This window comes from Aspergillus caelatus (assembly GCF_009193585.1).
Source record: "Aspergillus caelatus strain CBS 763.97 unplaced genomic scaffold BDV27scaffold_38, whole genome shotgun sequence".
Lineage (NCBI taxonomy): Eukaryota > Fungi > Ascomycota > Eurotiomycetes > Eurotiales > Aspergillaceae > Aspergillus > Aspergillus caelatus.
In genome coordinates, this window is record NW_022475301.1 from 102,035 (window position 1) to 119,720 (window position 17,686).

Genomic DNA, 17,686 nt, shown 5'->3' on the forward strand with positions numbered 1-17,686 from the left:
CCTTCTGTAAAAACACGGGGCAATAGGCTAGAAGGGCTGGATAGAGTTCTGGTATACCAAACCTTGAGAAAGGTCCCAATAAATCTTCAGTTGCTTAGCGCCCTTTCTATGCAAAGCACGTGCATTTGTGACCCTAACCTGAGCTACGTCAATATCTATGTTTTTAGATATCCTAACGTATTTTTCCTAGGTCTTTCTATAGATATACTAGTTTAACACACTGACAAAATGCAATTTAAACTCAAGAAATCTAAACAAAAGCACTCTAGAACTATTCACTCACACCGAAGTCTTCTCGACAGTCTCCTGTAACCATATATAGAGAGATCACATAAAACCTCCCTTTCCGTAGCACAGAGCAGTAATTGAATGAAGTAAGCATTTCTCTGCTGATCCCGATTCTTTGCTTTTTCTAGTTGTACCCCTTACATAAATAATCCCTCATCCTACTCACTGTTCTCTTTCCACAACACTTAAACCTATTCTTTTCTACATAATCTGTCCGATTTTTGTACTAAAAGTACTAAAGATGATATCGACTGTCTTTGGTTTCCTCGGCCAAGTAAGTAATCTTGACACCCCCATTTTGATCAAAATAACGATTAACAACACAACCCGCTCCAGAGGTATGTCCATTCCATCCAGGCCACATTTTGAAAACGATAAATTACTTATGCTAGCCATAAAATAGGCCATCCAGACAGACAACCGATGAAATCCGCGCGACATGGCTCGCGAACCTGGTCAAAGAAGCCAACCGGTCCAAGAACGAACTGCACCCAGTGTTACAAGAATTCCAGCATCTCATCGAATCCAACTCACGCATCTATATGCTCTTTCAATCTATGTGGGACCAAGCCCAAGAAGAGGCTCCCAATCTGAGCCGCAGCCATGAAGTCCAAGACTGCCGACAAATGCTACGAGTTCTCAACTACATCATCACGCACGCACCTCCATATATTGACAACGACAATCTAGCCGGAGTGCCCATGATCGGACTATTCCAATACGCTATCCCGACTATTAGCGGCTATGCTGTGTTCATTGATCCGGAGGTCAACGCCATGCTCAAAAAGGTGCTGGATGTGTGGGGGCAGTTTCTCTCATCCTCTGAATCGGTCTCTGTACTTGATACGTCGCCAACGGGGTGGTTCGGTGACGGAGCTATGCGCAAACTAACCACCACGGCTAATGTCGGTGGGACGACCTATGGATTCGACGAGCTTTACGTCTGCGATCGCAATGTCCCATACTACGGCTTCCGGTCTTGGGATGCGTTCTTTACGCGCCCGTTTCGGGAGAATATCCGGCCCGTTGACTCTCCAGATGATGATAGTGTTATCGCCAATGCGTGCGAATCTCGGCCCTTTGCTATTGCCCGGGATGTGAAAGCCCGGGATAGCTTTTGGATTAAAGGTCAGACCTATTCCCTGGTCGATATGTTTGGGGCTGGTTTTCCGGATTCCTTCCTTGGTGGGACTATCTATCAAGGATACCTAGATACATTCAGTTATCATCGGTGGCATGCGCCTGTTTCTGGGAGGATTGTCAAGGCGTATACACTTGACGGCACTTATTGTTCGACTCCAAGGGCCATAGATAGGGATACTGTTGACGTCTATGAAGGGGTTCAGATTGACTATCAGGTATATCTATCGGCAATGGCAACGCGAGCGGTGATCTTCATTCAGTCGGAAGGCCCGGATATTGGCCTGGTGGGCTTTCTGGGGATTGGTATGGTTGAGATATCAACGTGTGAGATTACTGTGAAGGAAGGGGAATATATCAAAAAGGGGGATCAGATTGGAATGTTCCATTATGGTGGATCGTCTCATTGTGTCATGTTCCAAAGGGGCGTGAATGTTACGGGCTTTCCGGAAGTTGGAAGGAGGGAGAACGTGCCTGTTCGGGGGAGATTGGCTGTTGTGAACCGATAGAGACATGATGTTGGCTAGTAGACTATGCTTAACAGCAATGGATATATGTGGTTTCTGTTTTTTGTACTGGGGAAAGCCAATATAGGTCTAACTCAGTCTAAAGCGAAGAGAAGATTGCTATGAAATCGACTGTAGCCAGAACCTCCTCAGCCGTGAATGTAGGATTCATGATAGTAAAGACTCACCCAATCTCAGCAACTGCGAACAATAATTGGACATATTCATTGGAATTTCTCGCCAGTACCACCACACGATCTGTCGGGAAGAATCCATGTACTATTTCCCAGCTAGAATCGAATAATGGCCGGCAATGGGATTCAGTCGTGATAAGAGACGCATGTTCTGCCACGGCAAAGCAAATTAGACACAAGGTGAGACCCATGTGTGTTTAATCTTTTAAACCCGGACTATCCCGAGCAGGATTTATTACATTCATTTTGAATACATACAGGACAATTAAGCATTCCTGATATGAAATACCAGTAAGTATGCCTCTTGTTTTGCCAGACGGGTTTTAAGATTACCCTTTTGGGACAATCTCGGGATATTCATTACCCAATCGGGCATGACTATGAAGACCCACTGAAAACAACTCGAATGGTCAGACGCACATTGGAAAGGGGAAACCCATTATAGATGTCAAGGAGGGATGTAGTTTGCTGTCATTGCCCCATAGAAATACTCTTAAGCGCAATGATGTGGAACACAAGTTTGGTATTGAATTCCGAAGAGTTCAACCTCAAACTCTCAATATGTCAGTTTCAGTGCTTCCACACCCTGGGTAGGTTCATCTAGATGATGCCTGGAAGGTGCGTAATGATATGGTCTAGGCAATGGGGAGAGCATCAGCTCAGATACCATGAGGGTTTATGACCGCTTAGAGCTTTCGAGAGACTATCGGTATGTAAATCGTCGTGTACTCTCTCTTGATTCCCTTGTTGACATCTTTCTAAGCGAAGTTAGTTCGACATCTTGATGCGGGCCATACATGTCATGAACGCTAGTATGGTTAGACCTTCTGGCGAGTTTGATGCGCGTCTTTTTGATGGGAAATAGGATGAAAGGGATGGCAGACGATTTCTGGGAGAAAGGTCCAGGCATAGAGACAATTTCGAAGGTAGAGAGCCCTATACACAATAGAATATCTGATCTTAATTGTTTTCTTTACATCTGCTGTCAAATCGACAGAGCATACACTGAAAATGTTTGAGGCGACAGACACTTCGGGATAGAGTCAAGACAAGTTGGATGATAAGTAATCCATACCGGGAGATGATGGGAGCATGTAAAGACCATCAGAATTTATAAATCAATATCTTTGTCTATATCTCCCTCAGAACAAAGGATATATGAGAGACGATAAAAACAGTTCAATCATTCCCAGTCCGCGTCGTTAAAGGAAACCATACACACAATTTTAGACCAACAAAAGACCTACAAGAATGTCATTCATCCATCACAAAACCTTTGTTTCTGAAATAAGAAAAGCATAGCCTCAGTTTATAAAACAGTCATCGAACCCCTACTTGTTTCATTTATCATAACATGTTTTCTTGTCCTGTTTCAGCCACCCAGTCTGGTCCCCACATCCAAAAGTTGGTTCCCAAAAGTTGGTCCAAACAGATCCACACGGAGGCCTGCTTGCAGATAACAGACATAACAGTTCCGGTTAGCGCTGGATAAACGCCATTTGTAATCTTTACTGTTGGTAATGTGGTACCTGAGTCCTCACTGGACAATGCGTTTAGTCGCCGACAGGACACGAACGAAAGAAGCCAAAATTATCGACCTTTCCGACCCTCTCAAGAACGCCCCGACAATCGAGGCAGAGATGAAATGCCTCCAGTCAGTGTCTAGTCTCAGCAAGGAGGAACTGAGACGGCTAACCCGGGTCCTGAGCATAGGGTTTATCGACCCAGATGGTAACGAGCCCGGAGATAAAGGGGAGATAATAAAAGCGATCAAGAAACTTCCCTCGGCCCTGCAGAGGCACTGGCTAGATCCCTGGATGGACCTCATAGGTCGTGCACCTGCCGTGGCCCTGTGTGATTTGCACACGAAACTGAACCCTTACATGATCCGATATATATTTGAGTTGTTGCGGTGCGAGGTAATCACACATTTGGAGTGCCTCTACTGGTACCATAGTGTGCTCCATGATGTTCGCCTTGACCTCGTCGATATAAAAGTGCGCGATATTGTGTACAGTTTGGGAGATATATGCTACATGTGGACCCCCTCTCGACGAGCTATCCAAGGAAGCCCTGTCACGTACCAGCAGAATAAGTGCGAAGCGTGCATCCTAGCCCGGATTGTCAACGGGCGGAAATTCCTGCAGCATCTGCGTACAGCCCTCCTGAGTCGGACAGCAACCAGAAGGAATCACCGGGTACCAACGTTTCTCCCCTTCGTGGAAGAAAGCATAGCCTGCCATGAAGGCTTCATTGATAAGATACACTGGCGCAGCAGCACACTGGCGGCAACCATGAAGCGCCAGCGGAAACATGCCCACCGGGCTCGGATGACGTCTGACCCGGTAGCGAGTCTCAAACAAGACCTCTCAAGAACCGCAGAGGGGGCCGTAGTTCCCATCGGGATAGACCCGGAAGTTCTCGAGTCGTTTCAAAAGGGCCGACAAGAGGGCGGAATCCATGGCGAACGACGCACAATATCTGAGCAGGTGCCCAAAAAGCAAGATAGCGACACCGACACCCTTGCAGGAATAGTCGGGTTGTACAACGAGCCTCACCCTCTGAACTGGATATCCTCTCCCACATCCTGTGCAATGGAGAGTCAGTCAGATCTCTCTTCCGTCACCTACACCGACGAATCACCCACTCATGTGTCACCAGCCTCCCTAACTTCCACACCAGATCCGTTGCTGGTTCTTTCACCATCAACCCGCAAGCAAAAAGCACCGATGAAAGACCGTGTTGATGATAGCAATGACGGATGTACAAGTAGGTACATCCCTCCCCGGAGAATGTCCAATTGGGAGCATGTGCTAGGTAAACCCAGTTCCTTGGACCTATTTTCCCACGGAGGTCAAAACCTTGGGTGGGAAGGATCGCAAGAGTATGGCGGATGTGAGCAGATAGCGGCCCAATACCGCAATCTACTCAGCCCAGCTCAGCCATACTACGAATCGGAACACGGTGAACTGTTCTCCGAGTCAAGATCTGAAGACAACCCAACAGGGAGCCGGGAGAGTCAAGATACCAACTGGAGCTTTTTATTTAGGTGCTAGAAAATCTTCTACAAACGAAGTGTGGATATGATCACATCGGTCTGCACGCCGCCTGTATTCCAACTTTGCCTCGCACTGAAGATATACCAATGGTGTTGATCAAGCATCTGTTGTGCATTCAAAACATAACTGAGTATATAATTCATAATACAATCGAAAGAAGAAAGAAGACGTTCTTAGAGAAGAGAAGCAATGGCTCAGGAGAAAGTAAAAAAGAAGAAAAAATAAAAATGAAAACAACAATTGAAAAGAAAGGTAGCCATGGACACTGCTGTCCAAACTCATTGCCGTGTAAATCGTCCTGATTAAAATGAGTTTACCACCAAAGAGAAGTCATTGTACAAGCCAACATATAATCATGATCCCCGATATTAATACTAACAGTGATCCCGAACGGTCCGGAGGCGTCCTGCCCCTCCGAAGCCCTTCATATGCAACAAAAAGAGTCGAGAAAAAGATATTATGATTATCAAAATATTCACCGAGAAGAGAATGCTTGCGGAGAGCAAAGTAAACAAGGACACAGAAGAAGTCAAAGGTGAGACTTAGAGGACGCTGCTGGCTACCCCGTGCTTCGACCCCTTGAGGCCGTCAAAGGTCGCCGTCCTTTTGCGCAATCGTGACCGTGCAGTTGTGTCTGCTGGCTCACCCGATGAGACTGTAGCGGAAGACGTTACGCCCTCCCCTTTAGCACCAATATCAAGAGCGTTGTCGTCGTCCAGCTTTCTCTGTGCTGCCTCACGACCCCGTTCATAACGAAGTTTAACATCACCCTTCCATTGAGTTTCGAGAAGCCGATCCCAGATGGTGAAGAACGGCTGGGAGAAGTTCGTCTTGATACCCCAACTCTGGTGGTGAATGTCATGGTAGGCGGCATTATTGGAAGTGAAATGCTGCAAGGGGTCCCAAGGGAAAGCATAACCGCAGTGATCGTCCACAGTCTTAATCGTCGAACAGGTGAAAAACCACATGGCCTGGCGGTTAGTCATTCTAGCCGTCAAGAACGCAACACCGGTACCGGCAGTGTCGAGGAGGAATCCCTCCACGGGATGGTTATACAAAGCACCGAACGCATATGGGACGTATAGGCGGTGATGACGCGAGTGAAAGGTGACTACCAAGACAGTTAGATTCAACATCGTCACTCATCGAGCGAGCGGTGAAGAAGATAGCTCTAGTGCTTACCATAAAGCCAACGGTTCAAGTGCATTGCACGGTGGAGGAAATACTGCCAGGTGTCGACGACGCATACACCCCAGACAAACTGCATCGTAGGAATGAAGTACCAATAGATGAAGCTAGCCATGGACAATTCCCAACCGGCGAACGCAGGAGCGATGGCTTCGACGCCATTTTCCAAAACCAAAGTTTGGGTGAGTCCTGGATAGCGTCCACCCGCGAGAACGGCCCCCAGTATAGTATAGCCATTCTTCGACAAGGATTTCGCCAATCCCATAGAGTCAATGCCGAACACCGCCAAGAAACGCGGGAGTGTCCTTTGCAGGAGACGGATACGCTGTGCCCAGACTGCCACATCATACTCCTCTTTGCCGATGCATTCCACGGGATCGAAGTGCGACACAGCCATGCCGGCCATAGTTTGAATTATCTGTTGTAAAATGACATCCCTCACGACTTCCCAACGCGATACATGGTTCCTTTTGAGGACCTCTGCCGGGGTATGCAAACGGTACTGGGGAAACAAGTCGTAGACATCGATATAATGATAGACCATAGACAAGGCCCAGTAAGCGATAATCGGGAGAATCAGCGCCACAACGTTATCAGGAATCGGAGATAAAAGAGGTGGACGTGGTGTCAAGGTATACGCCGGAAGAGGCGGGAGGTCATAGACCACCGAAGCATTGACTGCCATGGTCAAGACGACAGCCACCCGATGTTCAAAGGTGTTTTGAAGATATACAAGGGAAGGTTTCAAAAAGATCAACACATGAGTTGATTTGAGGGCTGACGGGTTACGCGATCTAAAAGGGACGAAGCCAAAAAGAAGGATGTCGATAATAGAGGAGGACAAAAAAAGAAAAAAGAAAGAAAGAAAGAAAAGAAAAGAACTAGTAGTATACAAGGGCCGCGGTTCCTGGATCCGGATCTTTCGCGATCCACAATTAGGGGAGGCGAACGGAGAATGCACGAACCGAGGGGCCGGAGATGCGTTCGGACGTTGGAGGTCCGAAGATGAGATGAATCGCGGAATTGGCAGGTATCAATTCGGAGCTGATTAAGACAGTCGGAGCAGGTAGAGAGCGTCACCGGTAGGCGCGAGAGAGCGAGTCTGTCGATAGATATAAAAGGAAGTGAATGCGCGATGGGGAGACAAAAGTTCAAGTGGCACCACGGGAAGTGCCAGGCGACCGATAATCTGATCAATAATACGCTTCTGTTTTGTATCCGTCATATGCCTTCTGGTATTGTGTTTGCATATGGGTCTTTTTGGTATTAGGCGGTAATCCAATGGACGGAGGGTTTGTCTGCATGCTTGGCCGATCACCCCTGATGGATTGCATTTTGCAGCCTGACCACTCAGGCAGATTGTCCAATCTTATGTAAGATTTCACGTTTCCGGGTATGAAAATAATGAAAATAATAATGAAAATAATAATAATAATAATAATACAACCAGCAGACAGGACTCTATTGAGATTGTTTACCCCTCAATGGGCCTCTAATATTACTGTGTTTGTTTTCTAGAAATTTTTCTTCAATTATTTTGCTCACTGTCAGGTTCACCCCGAGCAAACTTGATCGGGCCAGACAAGTCGACCACTCCCAATCTGACATTAGCGTCATTTGCCCCTCGAAACCAACCAGCAAAAGGGTAAAAAAAAAAAAAAAAAAAAAAGAGAGAACCCCACCAAAAAGGTTGGTCAAGAAAAACGGGTGGCACTAAAACTTCAAATATAATTCCCCTCTTTCTTCCTTCTCTTTTCTTTCCTCCTGTCTAGCCGTGTGCCATCTCACTCTCATTTCCTCCTCATTTTCTTCTCTTCTTGTTACTTAGGTTATTCCTATTCATCTATCAAAATGATCATCTACGAGGTACGTTTTTTATTCTCAGGTGGCTGGAATTACCCCACTTTTTCACTGTTTTCAATGTCATCCCAGAAAACGACAATGATGCATGAACACTTGCAATGCACTGCGTCAAGCCCACATCGGATATGTATCCAAAGAGATACTAACAACTTGTTCTTTCTGTAGGATATTCTGACCGGCGATGAGATTATCTCCGACACCTTCAAGCTAAAGGAGGTCGACAACGTCCTCTTCGAGTGCGACTGCAGAAATATCACGAAGAAGCTGAACGAAGATATCCAGCTCGATGGTGCCAACCCCTCCGCTGAGGGTGGTGATGAGGACGCTGGTGGTGATGCCGACACGGTTCAGGTCCTCGACATTGTGGACAACTTCCGTCTTCAGGAATACCCGAAGCTCGAGAAGGATGAATACAAGAAGTACATTAAGAGTAAGTCTATAATATCATCCAACGACATGTTGGAGCATGAAAGTTAACATACTCTCCAGGCTACATGAAGAAGATTCTCAAGGCTCTTGAGGAAAAGGGCGCACCCAAGGAAACGATCGACGAGTTTAAGAACAATGCCCAAACTGGCCTCAAGAGGATCCTTGCCAACTACAAGAACTACGATGTCTTCGTCGGTGAATCCTTTGATGGTGAAGCTATGTATGTTCAACCCTCATCCTTTTCTGAGATTTTCCCATTGAGCACCCGCTAACATATTCACAGGCAAGTTCTCGTTGACTACCGCGAGGATGGTGTCACCCCCTACGCCACTTTCTGGAAGCACGGTCTTAAGGAAAACAAGGTCTAGATTTCTCTACAGTTTGCTGTGAATAATGTCTTGGAATGAAAGAAGGAAGGTGCTGGAGAACGCGAACATCCTAATTCTACCAGAGCAAGTGGGAATGTGAAAACCTTCCAAGGCACCCCTCGGTCTCACATCCTAGTTTTCTACTATAGCCCCTCTATATCGCTTACTCGGTATCCTGCTTGATATCAGTCACGCCTCATGAATCCCAAAGCTGTTATGTCTCTTTCTGCATTATCATGCGCCCTACACTAGGATATCAAAACTTACATATCGTCCGCTTTTGTCCGCCATTGCATCCAGAATCTGGACGGGTAAATAAAATATCAGTTTGACGGCCTGTTCTTCAGGACTACCGGTTTCCAAATCCCTTCTACCTTGTTTATGCGTTCTACTCTGGGTATGCGTAGTATGTTGTAAACAGGAGTGTGGCTTCGTTCATGAAAGCTATGTACAAAAAAGGACTAGGTATATGTACCGTAGAATACAGCCTATTGAAGAAAGAAAAAACGCCTCTAAATTCCCAAAACAGGCTTGGTCTAAACAAACGGATCATCAACAGTATCCAACCCAATCGGGGCCAGGAATACTCCCGAAGCCTGTTTCACTTCCCCCCAAACTAGCAGACCGATTATCGCCACCAACCCTACCACCGCCAAGATCCCCAAACTCGAATCCAGCCACAGGATCCAGTTCCATGAGCTCGTCAGCGACGGGGAGGTGCTGGCCGAAGACGGCGTCCCATTGGTCCCAATCGAAGTTCAGGTTCGGGTCCATTAAGGAGGGAGGTGTTGGGCCGGCGGCCATGGATTGTGCGCTAGGCGAAGCCAGGTCCATGAAGGACAATGGAGGGGGTGGAGTTGAGGTAAAAGGGATGGCGGTGCTGAGTGGTGGGATGCGGTCAGGAGAAGGCATGATGGAAGCAGGGGGAGGAGGAGTTTCGACCGCTGGATTGGCATTGGCTGCGGGTGATTGGGGGATCTGGGGAGTTGGTAGATTTTGGGGGGTGTCTGGGACGGAGGTTGGGGCAGAGGTTTGGGGTAATTGGTATCGAAGGGGACTGGGTCGTATAGTGGAGACGGGGTTGGGGAGCATGTGCGAGCGTGTCATGTTGTAGAACATCTTCGAGAAGTCGGCGAGTTGCTGTCGCGATGTCATTGTGGAAATCGATGGAGTCGGGGCTGTAGAGCCGCTATTGGCATAATAGGGATTGGAGGCACAGGGATATTCGTCAGGTCCTGACGCTGCACCGGCTTGTATCTGTGCTTGCTCGGTCCATAGCTTATGTGGATCCAGACCAGCTTTCTGCCACGCTTTCTGACGTAGTCTGCGAATCATATCCCATGCCTCGCGGCCGCCATCTTTCAGCGGCCGTTGGGCTGAGATGCCGTCCTCGCCGCCGACAACACCTCCATCTGGTCCGGTGAGGGAAAAGATCTTGTCAATGAATGCCCTCGACTTAGGAGCCTCGGGGCTATAAGGTCGTTCGTAAAGATCGATGAGCATGATCATAGCGGCATGCATTGGCTGATGGTTACCCGGCCAGCTCCATTGAAAAGGTTGAAAGTCAGGGTCGGTGGCAAGGGATATGAATTTCTCCATGAAGCCGTGACAGTGGCGGAGAGCACTGCTTTGGAGTCAGAACAAAATAGCCTTATTTCTCAAAAGCCTCATATGATCATACCTGTGTCTTGCCGCTGGCCAAATACGGCTCTTAGCGTTCTTAAGGAACGGCTGATAGGCAACACAGAATGCCTTGCAATAAATTAGAAACGGTTGCTCAAGCGTTAGTGTTAAGGACACTCACCTTATCAATAAACAGAGAGAGCAATATCCTGGCCCATTTGTGAAAAGACACCAGAACGGGAGAGTGATACTGTTCCGTACAACGGCCGGGTCCTTCTCCAGGAAGTTCCATGTCGCTAGTTCTCATCTCTACCGGAGAGACGGAAAACGAGAGCGATGTGTTATTAGCGCTAGAAGCCAGCTGATAGTTTTCAATTTCTGGTATTCGGTTGATAATGGAATTGAGTTTGAGTTGCAAATCGAGGAGGATTGACCTGAGCTCCTCCATATCCCTTCGCGTGACGGGTTTCGTGCCCAGTTGAATCTTCAATATCCGACGAACGGCGCCTATTATTGTCCACATTAATGCTACCCATCATAACACCATAGTAAGGCAACTTACGAGCCATGACATATTTGCCTCGAGCTGATAAATAGTACACGTTGACCATGGATGGTCCACCGCATAAGGTTGGATCATCAGGGTTGTCAGGTGACCTCATCCCAGATGCTACCAGTTCCTCGTATTTTTCGGCCTCGGGTGTCCCTAGAAGTGTGTCTTTGACTTCGCTGGCGTCACGGACATCCCAATAGTTCTCATCGCTGACCAAGGGAGGCAGCCCGCTAGACATAGCAACAACGCCATCCATATGCACGATATGCCACCATATTCGACGCCGATACTCGGCTTCATATGGTTTAATCCCAAATTTAGCAGGATCTCGATGCAGGCCCATCGTCTGTGCTACTCTCATGGCCAGACTAATGAATAAACTGCTGGTTAACGGCTCCTCTTCCTTTGAAAGTATCGTTTGCACCAGGAGGTACGCCGCCAAGCCCTGTAGCGAAGGGCTGCGCGGAAACGATATCTTCGTCAACCACCGCGTGACCTCCTCGTTGAAAGTTTTAGAGAGTGCGGATCGCGACGAGACATTGAATTCGGCCTTAATGGTCCGGATCGATATCGTAACCGAACCACCGTACCAAATAGCGTACAGAAGAGGAATAAACGAAGGGTCCGGGCAAGGATCTCCAGAATAGCTGCTGTAATCGTACCAGTCCCAGAACGAGTTGTATAGATTTAAGATTGTTGGGGGGTGAATCACTGGACTGATAGCATGAATACCAGACATAAATCCTTTGTACAGAATATGACTCTGTCGTTTCGTCGGTACATGATCAAGCATCTCTGGTTCGACATGCTTCTCTTTCACCGATGGAGAATCACCCGTAGGGAAAAGCACCGACCTCTGGAATTCTTCTCCACCAGATACTCGATCCCGTGCGACTCCACCAGGGCTATCATTCGATGCCTTCCACGGACTACCTGCTGCTTTCGCCATGGTATCCGTCATATTATCATCAGCAGAGCTTTCATTAGCCGTAGCATCCTGATGTGAGCGACTTTGATACTTGAGCAGCTGATTGAGCTCATTGATCTGCGACTGTCAGCTTGTATAATACGAAGTACTAAGGTATAGCTTGCAACATACCTCATGTGATATGTAAGCCCAGTAGGTTGTCCCAACATATCTAACAATTAATCAGTTCCACCTGTTCGTATATGAGGAGCGTGTGACGTACCTCGACCTACCCCCATCCTCCAAGCTCAGATGACCCAGATTCAAACTACCAACCGGGTCCACTAAGTCAGTAGCAAGGCCAGCGGGAATTGGAAACTCATCACTCGAATCCACGCGACGAGGACTATCTGGACGAGAAGCGCTCGCGCTCTTCACAGGCGCACCATTCCCTGGTCGAGCTTCACCTTTCCCAGCTTCAAGGTTGATATTTTGAGCCAGCAAGAGCCGTTGTTCCGCATCCAAAGGTCCATTGGACTTGCTGAGCCGCTCAATCATTGACGTGAGTTTATCCAACCGCGCTTCGATCGCCTGCGACCCGTACTTCTGCTCAGGAGACCCAGCCTGCCTCAGATGCCCATAAAGCGAACCAATATCGTCAATATCCTCATCCAGCGGTCGCGAAGATTCCCTCCGTCGCTTGATACCGTGTCCACCTGCTGTTTGACCGTTGTGCGACCCGGTGTCTTTCTGCGGCGCAGCATCGTAGATGCATTGGGTTCCGTTCTTCACACAATTTCCGCACACAGGATGCACCTAATAGCCGTTCAGCACATTTTGTCTCGCTATGAACCCTATCAAGAAGAGTGGCGTACCTTGTCGCATTTCACCTTCCGTCTCCGACAAGTATGGCAGCTGTAGCTGGCGCGGTTTCGGGTAATTTGACGAGCTCCGGCCTTTGCCGTCGAGGACCGGGACGCAGTCGACCGTGGGGTAGATACTGGCGCAGAGGTATTATTCAACTGGGACTGGGCTATCGCACCCGCATTCGAAAGCCCATGGCCGGGCGAAGTGCTCGTTGGGCTCGTGTCCATAATCCCTTAATTGCAGTGGCGGGGTTCTTTCAAGCGTCAACGGGACCGCACAGTAGATTCATCGGGAACGGCGCAAGCGTGACGACGAGTCAAATCATAGGCGCGAAGGAGTAGAAAGGGTCGAAGTCAATAATGTAGCATTAAACTGTCTAAAATCAACTGCTTTGTAAGGATGATGGTGGCCGAGGCTGGTTTATGTCTGGGGTAAAGTCCGCGTTATCGGCGACGATCGTTTTGGATTCCGATGGCCAATCAGATGAGGCTTATACGGAATTCGGCGATGGCCAGACCACGACTTAAATGTTGACTGACTCAAAGCACGACATTGAGGGCCTTTAGGTAATTCAATTCTATAAGAGTCTATTTGTTTACAGCGGCATCATACGGTAGAACCTAAATAGCGTCGGTTATTGCCTGCATGACATGAGTCACATATCTGGGCATATCAAACGGGTATGTATGAAGAGTGTTTCAGCATCTCACACTGCAACTGTTTACTCTGTACCGCGCTAATATCAAACAGACGGTGGTCGGCTGAAAGCGCTTCACAATACCACTTTTGATTTCAACTTGGTATCAGAGAAGAGCATTGAAGCCCTCTATAGGTGTAAACAAACGCCTTACGCCCGTACAATGCAGCCAAAAAACGTGTACACAATATGGACAGGTAGACAATCGTAATAACTCCATACGGCAGGCAACCTTAGGCCTTTCCCTTCTTCTTGTCCTTCTTTTTCTTCTCCTTCTCGCCACTACCTCCGGAGGGTTCTCCTCCCATCATCCCGGCCAGCCCGGGCATTCCAGGGATCTGAGGCATTCCCGGCATACCCTGCATGTTCTGCATCTCGGCCATAGCATCCTTGAGCGGGTTATCGCTGACTCCGCCGCCGCTGTAGGCAGGCGAGTGGATTGGAAGAATTGTGCCGATCTTCCATCCGCGGGGAGCAGAAGGAGCAGGGGGAAGCTTTTCTGGCATTGGAAGTCCGCTGATTCTCAGACGGTAAGGCGATTTCTCGGTTGTTGGGTGAGCTTTAAGATACTGGGCCACAAGGATATAAAGGTGATGCTCTAGACACAAGTTAGCAACATATCCTAGACTAGCATCGGACGTCCCTCAAATATAGAAATAGTACAGAAGCAAGAAAAAGGAGGAAAACAAAAGAAAAACGCACTATTCTTAATCTTTGGGTTTGCCAGTTTCCCATCCTCGTCCTTCAGCAGCACCCGCACTCGGCCTGGGTTCGCCCAATCCTTCGGGTGCAATTTTTCAGGCTCGAATCCAACCTGTAATCCCAGCATCTGCGCAGCATCAACAATATCTCGAGCCAATGGGTTCTCCACAGCCAGCTCTGCGCCGACCTTTCGGCCCTCTGAGCGGGTTCGCGATTTGTCGAAGTACACGGGATACAGGCACTGGTAGTGTTTCGGGATTTCGCGACGAGGTTCAGGGGCTTGTCTCATTGGTATCGATGAGGCACCCTGAGGGGAGATACCTGCAGCGGAGAGGAGGGATTCATTGGCGAAGTTGGAGGGCGTGGAGTCGGCAGGGGCAACCTCATCTGGATCAGAGTCGTATACCTCCTCTACCTGTGCGTGTCGTGACATGGCGATCTCAATCGATAAAGAGTATACGAAAGCGAAGGGTTAGGGGGACAAATGGACTGAATTTGGCGAGTCGAGGGTGGGTTGGGGTAACTGTCAGCCTATGTTGGCCTTTCTGTGCGGAATGGAGTTTTAGTGGCTCCAGTGCGGAGCGGAGAGTTTCCACCGCCCACACTCGCGATAAGAGCTGTTCAGGTACAGCATCAACTTGACATCGATAGTTGCTTAAAACAATGGGCAGGAATTATGATTTATTTTTAACCTGCTGTGATATCTCTTTGATTAAATTTTACTTCTACCGGTGAACATTACATAAAATGTTATATCAATATGATAATGCTCTCGTAGTCCTCATGATATATAAACAAGTGTACAACCGAGCAATCAACATGACTCCCAGAACCAGTAATATTCTAACCAGATTATACTTTATAATATCAGAAACTTACTTCATTTTGATTCAGGAGAACTATTCCTCCTGTGCTAACAAATTTTGATTCCCAGCAGAGAAGTAGGAGAATGAAAGGATGCTGCACTCGAAGCATAAAGGTAATGAGAAATCTATCTACCACTAATACTTGAGATGTAATGCTATTAATTGAAGTTGACTTAGTGTAACGAATCTAGCTTCATAACGTGGCACTTATTGGCTGCTCAGAACATCAAACGATGTTTGCCCTAAGTACTCCGTAGAGCTACCCTCAATCATCAAGTGTACGCCCATAACCCCCAATCAGCCGAACACAATTGTTGCCGAGAGTTCTCCTTGTACCAAATTGGGCAGCCTGCATAGTCAGCTGTGACTCAATGATTGCGAAATATCATACGAGTATCTTCGTATAGTAGCACCGAACAGACGGGCCGTCGGTGGGTGCGGCCAACCATCCACTCGGGATCTCGATCGGCATGCCGACCCCCCCGCCCTACCCCACAAACTAACAAGTTCTAGATAAGGCCCAAAGAGGAGTATGCTGAGGATATATAGGCTGATGTACTCCTCTGTAAGAGTGAAAGTTAGATTTTGCCTCGCATTAGTGTCTATTTTGACCGTCGATCCTGATTGTTCTCAACACTTGACCAATTCCTTTTGCTGAAATTAACTTGCCCTAGGCATCAACCAGTGAATTCAGTCATGAGTGAAGGAACGAAGAATAGCGCCGTCCTTCACCGTGATACCCGCTTCCTTCCTAGGAAAGCAATTGACGGCAAGGGCATCTACATTTTCCTTGAAGATGGTGCTAAGTTCCTCGACTCGACCGGTGGCGCAGCCGTATCTTGCCTGGGCCACGGTCATGAAAAGGTCAAGCAAGCCATCATCAATCAAACCAATACGATATCGTATTGTCATACGGCATTCTTTGGTACCGAAGTGGCTGAAGAACTAGCTCAATTCCTTGTCGATTCAACAGGCGGCAAACTGACGAAGGTGTATATGGTTAGTTCTGGTATGTCATGATCTCCAATGCTCAGAATATAGAACTAACATACCTCTACCAGGCTCCGAAGCAGTTGAAGCGGCATTGAAATTAGCTCGACAGTATTTCCTCGAGCTCCCCACACCCCAACCTCAACGCACCCGGTTCATCGCCAGAAAGCCCTCATATCATGGTATCACCTTGGGCGCTTTAGCTACGGGAGGACATGTCCTTCGACGACAACCCTTTGAGCCATTGCTTCCCAAAAACACCTCCCATGTATCCCCTTGTTATCCTTACCGAGGTAAAGAAGATGGCGAAACAGATGCAGACTACGTTGCTCGACTTGCTGCAGAGCTAGACGCCGAATTCCAACGTGTTGGGCCGGAGAACGTCTGTGCTTTTGTTGCGGAGCCGGTTGTTGGAGCTGTGAGTTACCATATCCCTACTCTGGATCGATACTTCTCCCTAGAGCAGCGGTCTTAATCCTTGACTTCCTCACAGGCTTTGGGAGCCGTCTCCGCTGTCCCCGGCTACTTCAAAGCCATGAAAGCAGTGTGCGAGAGATACGGAGCACTTCTCATCCTCGACGAAATAATGAGCGGGATGGGTCGCTGCGGAACGCTACACGCATGGGAACAGGAAGACGTGGTTCCTGACCTCCAGACTATTGGCAAAGGTCTTGGAGGTGGATATGCCCCCGTATCTGGTCTTCTGATCGGAGAGAAGATCGTGCAGACATTAGATAAAGGGACAGGCGTTTTCCGTCATGGGCAGACGTACCAGGGCCATCCGATATCATGTGCTGCGGCTCTAGCTGTGCAGAAGGTCATCCAAGAAGAGAACTTACTAGAAAATATACGGAATATGGGATTTTACTTGGAAAGCCAGCTCAAAAGTCGGTTGGGAGATCACCCGTACGTGGGGGACATTCGTGGGAAGGGGCTTTTTTGGGGAGTAAGTTCAAGATAGTTCTTTGAGAACTGTGCGGGTCCTCTTATTCAGAAAGACTAACGGATGAGCACTACAGATCGAGTTCGTTAAGGACAAAGTCACCAAGGAGCCCTTTAGTCCCGAGATGGGATTAGCGATTCATATCCAGGAAACTGGTTTGGATCCAGCCTACGGGATCTCCTTGTATGCGGCTGCAGGGTGTGTGGATGGAGCGCGAGGAGACCATGTTCTCCTTGCACCACCTTATAATGTAACGAAGGATGAGATTAATCTTATTGTGGAAACTACTGCTAGAGTCCTGGATCATGTTTTCACCACGGTGGTGAAGGTTTGAGCGACTGGCATGGATATTGAAGGCGTGAATGAATGCAGTGAGGTCAATGTATACAAGGACATTTCCGGTAATATGAATTTGTGTCGATTTAAGAGTATAATTAATGAATGTACAACAGCTACTTAATCAAACCAACCTAAAGCCTCAGCCGGGTATTCACTTTATTGAG

The 17,686-nt window shown here is 47.9% G+C and overlaps 7 protein-coding genes across 7 annotated transcripts; 4 read left to right on the plus strand and 3 right to left on the minus strand.

Annotated features, from left to right (window-relative positions):
• Positions 1-529: 529 nt before the first annotated feature.
• Positions 530-2,078, plus strand: BDV27DRAFT_169885 (phosphatidylserine decarboxylase family protein; the record flags this gene model as incomplete). The annotated part of the gene is made up of 3 exons (XM_032075152.1): positions 530-562; positions 625-626; positions 692-2,078. 3 exons carry the CDS (start codon positions 530-532, stop codon positions 1,935-1,937), a joined length of 1,281 nt encoding a protein of 426 aa, XP_031930361.1. The 3' UTR covers positions 1,938-2,078.
• Positions 2,079-3,768: 1,690 nt separating this feature from the next.
• On the plus strand, positions 3,769-5,035 carry BDV27DRAFT_142932 (uncharacterized protein; the record flags this gene model as incomplete). Its single annotated transcript, XM_032070020.1, has 2 exons — positions 3,769-4,897; positions 4,956-5,035. The coding sequence occupies 2 exons, from the start codon at positions 3,769-3,771 to the stop codon at positions 5,033-5,035; spliced, it is 1,209 nt and encodes a 402-aa protein (XP_031930362.1).
• A 121-nt stretch (positions 5,036-5,156) lies between these two features.
• sur2 (sphingosine hydroxylase) lies at positions 5,157-7,241 on the minus strand. Its single transcript, XM_032066015.1, has 2 exons — positions 6,370-7,241; positions 5,157-6,298 (listed from the first exon to the last, which is right to left on the minus strand). Exons 1-2 carry the CDS (start codon positions 7,058-7,060, stop codon positions 5,730-5,732), a joined length of 1,260 nt encoding a protein of 419 aa, XP_031930363.1. The 5' UTR covers positions 7,061-7,241; the 3' UTR covers positions 5,157-5,729.
• A 304-nt stretch (positions 7,242-7,545) lies between these two features.
• On the plus strand, positions 7,546-9,399 carry BDV27DRAFT_124091 (translationally-controlled tumor protein). Its single transcript, XM_032066016.1, has 5 exons — positions 7,546-7,748; positions 7,829-8,241; positions 8,404-8,668; positions 8,728-8,887; positions 8,951-9,399. Exons 2-5 carry the CDS (start codon positions 8,227-8,229, stop codon positions 9,033-9,035), a joined length of 525 nt encoding a protein of 174 aa, XP_031930364.1. The 5' UTR covers positions 7,546-7,748; positions 7,829-8,226; the 3' UTR covers positions 9,036-9,399.
• Positions 9,400-9,444: 45 nt separating this feature from the next.
• Positions 9,445-13,362, minus strand: BDV27DRAFT_76159 (putative C6 transcription factor). Its single transcript, XM_032077516.1, has 7 exons — positions 12,994-13,362; positions 12,402-12,934; positions 12,311-12,350; positions 11,221-12,256; positions 10,840-11,165; positions 10,717-10,787; positions 9,445-10,659 (listed from the first exon to the last, which is right to left on the minus strand). The coding sequence occupies exons 1-7, from the start codon at positions 13,210-13,212 to the stop codon at positions 9,588-9,590; spliced, it is 3,297 nt and encodes a 1,098-aa protein (XP_031930365.1). The 5' UTR covers positions 13,213-13,362; the 3' UTR covers positions 9,445-9,587.
• Positions 13,363-13,575: 213 nt separating this feature from the next.
• Positions 13,576-15,027, minus strand: BDV27DRAFT_124098 (RNA-binding signal recognition particle subunit SEC65). Its single transcript, XM_032066017.1, has 3 exons — positions 14,385-15,027; positions 13,734-14,280; positions 13,576-13,663 (listed from the first exon to the last, which is right to left on the minus strand). The coding sequence occupies exons 1-2, from the start codon at positions 14,815-14,817 to the stop codon at positions 13,916-13,918; spliced, it is 798 nt and encodes a 265-aa protein (XP_031930366.1). The 5' UTR covers positions 14,818-15,027; the 3' UTR covers positions 13,576-13,663; positions 13,734-13,915.
• Positions 15,028-15,841: 814 nt separating this feature from the next.
• On the plus strand, positions 15,842-17,685 carry BDV27DRAFT_124100 (aminotransferase, class III). The gene is made up of 4 exons (XM_032066018.1): positions 15,842-16,259; positions 16,312-16,658; positions 16,734-17,186; positions 17,260-17,685. Exons 1-4 carry the CDS (start codon positions 15,947-15,949, stop codon positions 17,515-17,517), a joined length of 1,371 nt encoding a protein of 456 aa, XP_031930367.1. The 5' UTR covers positions 15,842-15,946; the 3' UTR covers positions 17,518-17,685.
• Position 17,686: the final 1 nt, after the last annotated feature.

What these genes read in the sequence shown, in the direction of transcription:
- sur2 (XM_032066015.1), bottom strand. Translation starts at nt 7,060, where the DNA reads ATGGCAGTCAATGCTTCGGTGGTCTATGACCTCCCGCCTCTTCCGGCG. An exon ending in CTTGAACCGTTGGCTTTATG is followed by an intron (nt 6,299 to 6,369) that starts GTAAGCACTAGA and finishes CTGTCTTGGTAG; the next exon opens with TCACCTTTCACTCGCGTCAT.
- BDV27DRAFT_124091 (XM_032066016.1), top strand. An exon ending in ATACAAGAAGTACATTAAGA is followed by an intron (nt 8,669 to 8,727) that starts GTAAGTCTATAA and finishes CATACTCTCCAG; the next exon opens with GCTACATGAAGAAGATTCTC. An exon ending in TCCTTTGATGGTGAAGCTAT is followed by an intron (nt 8,888 to 8,950) that starts GTATGTTCAACC and finishes ACATATTCACAG; the next exon opens with GCAAGTTCTCGTTGACTACC.
- BDV27DRAFT_76159 (XM_032077516.1), bottom strand. Translation starts at nt 13,212, where the DNA reads ATGGACACGAGCCCAACGAGCACTTCGCCCGGCCATGGGCTTTCGAAT. An exon ending in GGAAGGTGAAATGCGACAAG is followed by an intron (nt 12,935 to 12,993) that starts GTACGCCACTCT and finishes AACGGCTATTAG; the next exon opens with GTGCATCCTGTGTGCGGAAA. An exon ending in TCTCTCTGTTTATTGATAAG is followed by an intron (nt 10,788 to 10,839) that starts GTGAGTGTCCTT and finishes ATTTATTGCAAG; the next exon opens with GCATTCTGTGTTGCCTATCA.
- BDV27DRAFT_124098 (XM_032066017.1), bottom strand. Translation starts at nt 14,817, where the DNA reads ATGTCACGACACGCACAGGTAGAGGAGGTATACGACTCTGATCCAGAT. An exon ending in AAACCCAAAGATTAAGAATA is followed by an intron (nt 14,281 to 14,384) that starts GTGCGTTTTTCT and finishes ACTTGTGTCTAG; the next exon opens with AGCATCACCTTTATATCCTT.
- BDV27DRAFT_124100 (XM_032066018.1), top strand. Translation starts at nt 15,947, where the DNA reads ATGAGTGAAGGAACGAAGAATAGCGCCGTCCTTCACCGTGATACCCGC. An exon ending in GGTGTATATGGTTAGTTCTG is followed by an intron (nt 16,260 to 16,311) that starts GTATGTCATGAT and finishes TACCTCTACCAG; the next exon opens with GCTCCGAAGCAGTTGAAGCG. An exon ending in CGGAGCCGGTTGTTGGAGCT is followed by an intron (nt 16,659 to 16,733) that starts GTGAGTTACCAT and finishes ACTTCCTCACAG; the next exon opens with GCTTTGGGAGCCGTCTCCGC.